The sequence below is a fragment of the Tupaia chinensis genome, unplaced genomic scaffold, assembly GCF_000334495.1.
Source record: "Tupaia chinensis unplaced genomic scaffold, TupChi_1.0 Scaffold000511_1, whole genome shotgun sequence".
Lineage (NCBI taxonomy): Eukaryota > Metazoa > Chordata > Mammalia > Scandentia > Tupaiidae > Tupaia > Tupaia belangeri.
This window is the reverse complement of record NW_006160024.1, coordinates 529,068-539,008: the sequence shown is the minus strand read 5'-3', so window position 1 is coordinate 539,008 and position 9,941 is coordinate 529,068. Positions and strand designations below refer to the sequence as shown.

Below are 9,941 nucleotides of genomic sequence, written 5' to 3'. Positions count from 1 at the left end.
GGAAAGAGTACAGATTTCCACAATCTAAGACCTCCCTATGAGACAAAGAGCTGAGCAGGGTGGGGAGAATGCCTCTCCAGGGAGGCTGAGAAGAGTTCAACTCAGGAGTCAGAACAGGATTCCTGCCACTACCAACCCGCAGCTCAGCAGTGGCCCCAGAGAAAGAGGCATGAGGCTCACTGCCACTAAACCAATACCAAAGCCTAAGTCTGCAGACCACAGGCTGCCCCATCTTCTTACTACTAAGTTATAATTCAATACCATAAAATTCAATGCTGTAAAATGAAGACAATTCTATAGTTTTTAGTATATTCAAAAATTGCTTTTTTTTTTTTTTTTTTGGAGAGGTTTTTCACTATAGGGCGCGTGTGCTCGCCAGACAGACAGAGAGAGACATAGAGACAGAAAGCGAGAAATCACCCCCCAGGGGGGGATGGTCACGCTGCAATTCCTTCTCCTCCATTCTCCTCTCGGGATCTTGGGCACACACGCACACGCGCCCGGCATGAGTTTTAAGCCACCGGGTCCGGGACGTGAACAGCGGTCGACTTCGTGGGAGTCCAGCAACATAGCCATTATGCTAACTGCTGGTTCCCCACAAAGTTGTTTTTGACAACCATCATGTCTATCCAATTCCAGAACATTTCATCATCCATACTTTCAGCAGTCACTCCCTACTTTCAGACCCCAGAAACCACAAATCTACTTTCTATTTCTATGACTTGTCTATTCTGGGCTATTACATAGATGGGATCACACAATATGTGGTCTTTTGCATCTGGCTTCTTTCACTTAGCATAATGTTTCAAGGTTCATCTATGCTATAGCATGTCTCTACTTTGTTTCTTTTTATAGCTGAATAATATTTCATTACATGGATATACCACATTTTCCTTATCCATTCATCAATTGATGGACATTTAGGTTGCTTCCACTTTTTTGATTATTATAAATAATTATGCTGTGAACATTTGTGTATAGTTTTTGAATGGACATAGATTTTCAGTTCTCTGTGGACAGTGTTTTCATACATACCTAGGAGTAGAATTGCTGAGTTAAATGATAACTGTAAATTTTTGAAGACTTGAAGCATTTTTTGAAAACTTCCAAACTTTTCTAAATCAGAGACACCATTTACATTCCCCCCAGCAATGTATGATGGTTCTAAGTTCTCCACAACCTCATCAACACTAGCTATTGTCTGTCTCTTTTATCTCAGCTATCTTATCTTAGTGAATGAAGAGTGAGTGGTATTTCATTGTGATTTTGATAGGCATCTTTTTATGTGCTCATTAACCATTTGTATATCCTCTTTAGAAAAATATCTTTTACTCATTGTTTAATGGTCTATGTGTCTCATTATTATTATTATTATTATTATTATTATTATTATTATTGGAGAGGTTTTTGCTATAGGGTGCATGCGCTCACCAGAGAGACAGAAAGAAAGAAATCACCTCCCAGAGAGGATGGCCATACCGCAATCCCTTCTACTCCATTCTCCTCTCAGGAACTTGGGCATGCACGCACACGCGCCCAGTGTGAGTTTAAGCCACCAGGTCCAGGACTTGAACCGCAGTTGACTACATGGGAGTTCAGCGACATAGCCATTACGCTAACTAGTGGTTCCTGTGTCTCATTATTATTGAGCTGTAATAGTTCTTTAGAGATTCTGGATGCTACACTCTTATGTTATATATGACTTACAAATATATTTTCCCACTCTGTGGGTTGTTTTTCACTTTCTTCATAGTGTACTTTGATGCACCATGTTTGTTTGTTTTAATTTTGAAGAAGTCCAGCTTTTTTTCCTTTGGTTGGTGGAGTTTTATGTATCATGATTAATAAATTAATGCCTAAACAAAAGCTATAAATGTTTACATAAGGTTTTCTTCTACAAGTTGTGTAGATTTAGTTCTTACATTTAGGCCTGTGATACATTTTGAATTAATTTTGCACATAGTGTAAGGTAGGAGTTCAACTTCAAGCTTCATGCTTGTATATAGATGTCCAGTTGTCCCAGCAGTATAGGTGGGAGGTTCAAGGGGAGAGCCAAGTTTAAACGCCAACGGTATGATGTTAAAATCAAATCTTGCTTATCAAAGAAACACTATATATCCTCATATCGTCTACAAACAATGTAGGCCATTATCATTTTTCTTTCTTGTCAAATCTGACTTCCTAATCTCTAGTGCATTTGGATGAATGCTTAACTTGTTGGTCCAGCTTCTGGCAAAGGACTGGCCAGGTTGCTCAGATCTCATTATGTGGTGAGATACAGGCTCTCCTCATCTATGGCTTTCCTCCCTCTTCCCCTTCCACAGAGTGAAGTAATACTGATAAGTAACCAGGAACTGAACAGACACCTCCGGAGAGGGTTCGTGGTCCTCAGACCTGCTGTTATGGGCCTTAAGGCCTCCTGAGGTGACAGGAGATCAGCACCCACCAGGCTAACTGCAGATGCTTTTGTTGTTTCTGTTTTTCTTTCTACCAATTCATAGGAGGGTCCATTTTTAAATCTGTGTCCCATTTAAAGTTTGTAAACCTTAGGCACCTACAATCTTTGGCAAGATCTTGCAGGCAACTAAAAGGACTATTCAAGGAAAATCCACAGGAAGGTAGAGAGACAGTTGTTTACAAAGACCCTGATTGCAGGCTTTGTCAGATTTGGGTATGACTGTGGCTTAGGATTTTTATTGGATATATGAAACTCTGCTGAGAAAAGTAAAGGTAATTGGCATATTTTAGCCTCTGCAAAGAGCATCATTAACCCCTAGGGCTCTACCCTAAGAACACACCTGAGAAAGCAACCTTTGCCCTATTGTTGAGCCCACCTTGACCTCATTGTGAAATACTGGGAAAGGATGTAAGCACTTCAAAAATTACCCATCCAAACAGTAGTGGTTACAACAGCCTCCCCAGAGGAAAAGAGGTGGCTTAACACCTGCCACCCACAAAGAGGCATAGCACTAATCAGTTAATAAGAGCAAAAATGGGTAGGCTTTTTAGCATATCTTTAACTAAGGCAGCTAAGCCCTGTGTATTTGGAGCTGGATCTCACGTCGTTGACTACAGCTCAAATCCTAACCCTGGAATCTTGAAAAACATGCCAGCAGGGCCAGAAGGTAGCATGATGGCTAAGGCACTGGACTCCCACATGGCTGATCATGTTTCAAGTCCCAAACCTGGCAGCTTGAAAATCACTCTAGGTGCATGTGTGTGTGTGTGTGTGTGTGTGTGTGTGTGGACAAAGACCGAAAAAAGGAGAATAGAAGAGAAGGAATTGCAGCATGGCTATACTCTGGGTGGGGCATAGGGAAGGGGGGGTGTGATTTCTCACTTTCCCTTTGTCTGTCTATCTCCAGCAAGTGCATGTGCCCTATGGCAAAAACTTAAAAGAAAGAAAAATATTCCATGCATGTGTGTCCACTCCCAAAATCCTGACAGGATAGAGAAATGGAGGACAAGGGGCTGCAGCATGACCCACACCCCAGTGGAGGTGCTCTCTGTCTCTCTCTCTCTCTCTTTGGTAAGTACATGTGCCCTCTGCCAATTAAAAAAAAAAAATGGGGTGCAGCTGCCACCACACTGTTGTCTCTTTCCAACACCAGTGCCATCTCTAGCTTGCCAAGCTCCAGCCAAAGGAGAAGGCAGATAAGTGAGGAGGTCTCTACACCATGGCTCATACAAAGCAGACAGCGGGCAAATCCACCAGTAGTAAAGCACCCACCCAGGAGGCAATGGGCTACAAAAGCCACTTGCAAGCATGCGCCCTCTACTGGAGGGGTGAAGAGACCACCTCGTTACAGGTCCTGTACTGTGGCACTTGGTGAAATCAGACGTTATCAGAAGTCCACTGAACTTCTGATCTGCAAACTTCCTTTCCAGCGTCTGGTGTGAGAAATTGCTCAGGACTTCAAAACAGATCTGCGCTTCCAGAGCACAGCTACTGGTGCTTTGCAGGCGGCAGGTGAGGCCTACCTGGTTGGCCTCTCTGGAGATAGCAACCTGTGTGCTCTCCACACCAATGGTGTAGGAATTATGCCAAAAGGCATCCAGCTAGTACGCCGCAGACATGGAGCACGTGCTCAAGAATCCACTATGCTTAGAAACATTTCATTCTCAAAAAAAAAAAAAAAGAAAGAAAGAAAAAGAAAAAGAAAAAAATCTGTTTTCCCTCTTCTTCCTGATATTGGTAGTTCTGAACACTAGATTGTTTTCCCCTGTGGGGTCAAAAGGTGCCTAAGGATATAACTGCAAGTGGAAAATAGAGGACAGAAGGTATTGGCAGTTTTTCCATTTTCATTTATGTGTGGATGTTTAATATAAATGTGGGATGTAAAGCATTAATGCAAGTCAGAATGTTTCAGTGAACAAGTTTGAGCAGTTCAACTTTATAACAGTTATAAATAAACCTGTTAAATTTTTATGGACTATGCCAGCATTGGATTTTTTTAAAACAAGTAAATTTCTTACCGATGGCAACTAAACTGTGTTTGTAGCATTTTTATCTTATGGTAGGCTCCATTCATTCACTGTACATTTCTAACTGAGTTGTCCTACATGCAAGTACATACTTTTAATGCCATCTGTCTTCTGTGCTGTTCCATAAGTTTGCTATTAAAATACATTAAACTATATTAAACATTTTTAAAGGGAAGCAAACCAACTACCCAACAATGACAGACTGATTACACAACTTATTAGCTATTTATGCAACAGTCTATTACATTACTATTAAAATGATAATGCCTATGTGAGTCTGTTATTGCATAGAAACATTTGATGTATAATGTTAAAATGCTAAATGGAAATTACAAATTATTTTAAATAGTATCTATTATAAGGGGATGTCATTGGATAAAATCTGACATTTCTCTCTCTCTTTTTTTTAAGAGATTTTTGCTATAGGACACATGCACTCACCAGAGGGAGAGAGAGGGGCAGAGAGACAGAAAATGAGAAACCACTCCCCGGGGAGATAGCCACACCACAATCCCTTCTCCTCCATTCTCCTCTCAGGACCTTGGGCATGCATGCACATGTGCCCAGCGTGAGTTTTAAGCTGCTGGGTTCAGGACTTGAACCACAGTCAGCTATGTGGGTATCCAGCAACATAACCATTATGCCATCTGCTGGTCCTGATTTCTCTCTCATTAGATCTACTGGCATGGAGAAAAGTCTGGAAAGGTCTACACTGAAGTGTAGTAATCATTATGTCTGGGCTACGACATGCTGGATAATTTAGATTTTTTTTTCCGTTCGCTTAGCTACCTTTTCTAGCTTTTCTTGCCAATCAACTTATAGGAGTGATTAGGAAAGCAATGCCCAGGCAGACAGTCCATGAGCCCCCAGAACCCGGCCTAGCTCAGGAGAGCAATGAGATCAAACGCAGCAGACCTGAGTGAAGGAGCAAACTACTCACTTGTCCAGCAGGTTCTCCCTTGGTATCCGAACCTTGTCAAATATTAGAATCCCATTGTCTACACCATGCAGACCTAGAGAGGACAGAAACGAAATACAACTACTTAGGTACATCTATGCAGCATCAGAAATAATTTCCCTGCTACTTCCCAGGCCTGCCTCCACTAACATGCAAAACGCTTTATTTTCCATCCAGAATGGTTCAGAGGTTTTTTTGTGGGATGAGTGAGGAGGACATCACTGTGCTTGTTCTCTGGCCTACCTTGCCTGCTCCTCCCACACGAGAATGGAGGGAAATGTGCTTTTCCATCTGCACAGCCCACATACTCCAAGGGGCAAGCTGGGGACCTGGGGGTGCACATTTACCTCCAGGGCAGTGACTGTGATTTAACGACAAAGACCTGAGAAGACGGCTGTCCCAAAGACCCTGATTTAATCAACACACATTGTATTCCGGTACTGAATGAGCACGTTGTACCCCACAGACGTGCACAATTATTATGTCAACAGCAAACAAACAGAAAGGGAGCATTCGAGGTACCTGGAAGAACGGAAAGCTGGAGACATACACAGCAGGGAGGCCAGCTTACTTTGCCCAGGAATGCAGAAACACAAGTGTCCCCTCCTACCCCGGGACATCCTCCCCAGCAGCAGGGTGAACTGGTGGAAACAGATGCCTACAAGACCAGGAAAAATAGCCACAAGGGCAGCACGGAGCGGGCACTTCTGAAATCTGCCCTGACCCATTTCCTAGGGACACCTGTCAGAGTCTGGGGTCTACTTTTCGTTCATAAACACGTGGAGAGATTTCATCTGGGAAAAAGTCTTTCTTTCGTAAATGCCTTTATTTAGAACATCACCCCTTGACAAGGACACACTTGCACTTAGGGGCTTTACAAGGAAACCAAAGCGGGCTTTCTCAGTTGCCAGGGTTTTCAGCCTCTGGCTCGACTTCACAGGAGCCCGGCCTCTCCTTCTGCTCTCAACAACACTTGACATGTGAGGCACGTTCAAGGGCTGGGGCCAGCCAGGGCCTCAGCCTCCCCTGGGAGATCCATTAAAACCCTCGCAAACCTCCCTGCAGCCCACCACGGCTGCTGCTGTGGGTAAAACCTGAGGGGCAGGGGGAGACCATGCCCCTCCACCAAAGGAAGACCATGTTTCCTCCTCTCCCCTGCTCTCTTCTCTCTCCTCTCTCTCTCACTCCCTCTCTTTTCCAGGTCTCTTCCAGACTCCTTTCTTTGGCTTGGTTTGACCTTGGCCAAGGACAGCCAGTGGAGGCCACAGGCATGGCCTGCTCTCAGGAAGTAAAACGATTAACTTACACCTCCCCACCTCTGAAATTAACATGTCGAAGTCTGACCCCACACCTGTGAATGTGGTCTTTTTTGAAGATAGTCTTGTAGAAGTAATCAAATTACAGTGAGGTCATTAGGGTGGGCCTTAATCTAAATCACTGGTGTCTTTTAAAGTAGAAGAAACTTGGACTCAGATATACAGACAGGGAGAACGTGGTGTTAGCATGAAGACAGTCATTGACAAGCCAAGGAGATAAGTAGTTCTGAAATAGATCTTTCCCTCCTTGCCCTTAGAAGGAACCAAACCTGCTGGTACTCGATCTTGGTCCTCTGGCCTACAAAGCTATGAGACAATGAACTTGTGTGGTTTCAGCCCAGTGAGCAGTACAGTGACCATACCAAGCTGACAAAGTCAGGCTTCCAGACTCAGCAAGGGCCTCATGAACATGAGCACCAGGCAGTGGCCAAGAGGAGGAAGAGGGAGCTGCACCTGCACGCTGAGAGCCCACAGAGCTAAGGAGAGAGGAGAGGGGATAGCATTCAGGGCAATCCTGCCTCACCCCTAGGAAATTCAAGAAGCTGGAAGGAAAGGAGACTAATGCACGTGCATCAATGGCAATCTGCAACATTCTCTAATGGTTCTACCTAAAAGGTTGAATTAGGCTTCAAAATCATAGTGCGCTCTCTAGGGAACGTTTTCTCCACCTTCGCTCTTCTGGTGAGGTCAGACTGTCCTTGAGTGGGCCAGAGCAGGCAGGAAACATAAATGAGTGTAGGAGAGCTGTGCCTTGGAAACCCACCTTCTTTGTACATCATATCAATAGCTGTCACTCCTGGGTACAAGCTTCCATTTTCATCCCGGACGGGAACGATGAAACAGTGGGGCCCTAAGGAAGGCATACAAATCATTACTAAACTCTCTTCTCTAGGGGCCAGATAATGGCTCAGCAGAAACACAACTAGACCAGCATGGCAAGATACTCAGAATACATCCCAGGACTTCCCTATACACGTCAGGTATGTGCACACTTGCCCATGATCCCAGCTGCTGAGGTTGAAAATGGATCACGGTGTGAAAGACCCACTGGGCATACTCTCTCTCTCTCTCTCTCTCTCTCTCTCTCTCTCTCTGCCTCTCTCTCTCTCTCTCTAAATAAATAAGTAAATAAATAAAATTTTAAAGGGTTACTTTTAAACTATCTAACAATACGAATAAAGCAAACCACAGTTGGCCATATGGGAATCCAGATACTACGCCATCTGCTGGCCCCAATACTTTACCTTCCTTTCTTTCTTTCTTTCTTTCTTTCTTTCTTATCATCATAATCTTGTTTATATTACATTGAATTACATATAACTTTACAGTGTGTTACATTGCTTTTTCAAAAGGGAATGTCATGCATGTCAGTCAATACCAAGACATTAAAATCCCCACTTGATCATTCAATATCTTTTCATTGTTTTTCCCATTCATTATTATTATTCCAATTATTTTTTAACCAGTCGATCACTATTTCTCATTTTGCTTGTAAAAAGACTTTACCCATCATGAAATACTTCTCAGACTAATCCAGTTGAGAATACTATACACGTCATCATCAACATAATAAGCCATATCTGTGTCCCACTAATGTCATGCCTCTCTATTTGTTCTCTTGCTATCTTTCTCTATCCTCTTCTCTTTATCCCCCCATTCCACACTGTCTTATTCTCGTTAAGTATTTTCATTGTTTTTATGTCCTCCAATATTTCGCTCTCTACTATAGAGTGTGGAAAGTCAGTATATATTAAGTGGATACATACAATATCTTTCTTTAGCCTGGCTTACTTCACTCAGCAATAGATCCTTCATATCTGACCACTTATATCTGACCACTTTCTGTCAAATGCCAGTGTCTTGTTATTTTTTATGACTGAGTAGTATTCCATAGAGTATTTATGCCACACTTTTCCAATCCATTCATCAGTTGGTGGACATTTAGGTTGGTCCCAAGTCTTGGCAATCGTGAATAATGCTGCAATAAACATTGATGTGCAAGCACTCTTCTGAATGAGCGTTCTCCTGTCCTTTGGATAGATAGCCAGAAGTGGGATTGCTGGATCAAATGGTAATTCTATTTGTAGATCTTTGAGGAACCTCCATATTGCTCTCCACAGTGGCTGAACCAGTTTACATTCCCACCCAATACTTAATTTTTTTACAAAATAAAAACAGCCTGTGAAGCGGGTTTTCAGGTAAAGTACTCACTGGAAAACAGCAATAGTAAAGAGAATTATTCTAGTCTTCTGTGTCAGTGACGCACCTTGAGATTTCCCACTTATGATGAGCTGGGCAAAGACTGCTGCATAGTTGCCATGCATCGCGTTTCCGATGTACATCTTCTCAGCATCCTCACATGGCGTGTCAATCACAAACTCCTACACAGAAACAGTGGAGATCACAGCATTTCCTTCGAATGGCTCATTTCAACTCCTGGCTCAATGCAATGACTATTGTGCAAACGGATCCAGACAGAGCAGGGCACTTTGCTCAGGGGATTTCACAGCAAAGGAGACAGCTGGAAATCAGCTGGCTCAACCTTGTGAAGTCAGCTGAATCATCTCCACCTCAGTTTCCAAATGCTTGGAAATTAAAGTGATTTTTTCAATGGATAATCCAATCAGAAAAATAAGTTGCTAGTTTTCAGTCAATAAAAGGTTTTCATTGGAGCCACCAGGTGGCATGGGGGTTAGGGCACAGGGTTCCTAGATGGCCAACCACAGTTTGAGTCCTGAACCTGGCAGCTTGAAAATCATACCAGGCGCATGTGTGTGCATACTCAAAATCCCAAGTGGTAAATGGAGGAGAAGGTACTGCAGTGTGGTCATCCTCTCTGGAGGGTGATTTCTCACTTTCTCTCTCTCCATCTCTCTCTCTCTCTGTCTTACTGGCAAGCATATGCACTCCATGGCAAAAATCTAAAAATAAAAAATAAAGTGTTCATTCACTCTTGCCCAGTTTGACTTCTTCAGACCATTGGGATAATGTGTGTGCTATTGAGTTGTTGGAAAAGTTATTATGTATTTTTCTGTTTTTCTATGCAAAAATGCATCATGACTTTCCCAGCAATCCAATATTTGGCCAAGCCTGCCAGACTTTATTGTACAAAGTCTTTCTTCAGTTATCAACATCTTTCTCCCTACTCTATATAGAGGTTTGACTTTAAAATAATCCAGTAC

General features: G+C 42.9%; 1 protein-coding gene across 1 annotated transcript in view; it reads right to left on the bottom strand.

Moving 5' to 3' along the window:
- Nucleotides 1-9,941, bottom strand: part of ACOXL (acyl-CoA oxidase like) — a 391,620-nt gene that overhangs the window by 343,878 nt on the left and 37,801 nt on the right. The window contains exons 5-7 of the mRNA XM_027774989.1: nt 9,026-9,140; nt 7,523-7,609; nt 5,426-5,498 (exon numbers count right to left, since the gene is read on the bottom strand). Coding sequence (XP_027630790.1) covers nt 5,426-5,498; nt 7,523-7,609; nt 9,026-9,140 — 275 coding nt within the window. The remainder of the gene's footprint in view (nt 1-5,425; nt 5,499-7,522; nt 7,610-9,025; nt 9,141-9,941) is intronic.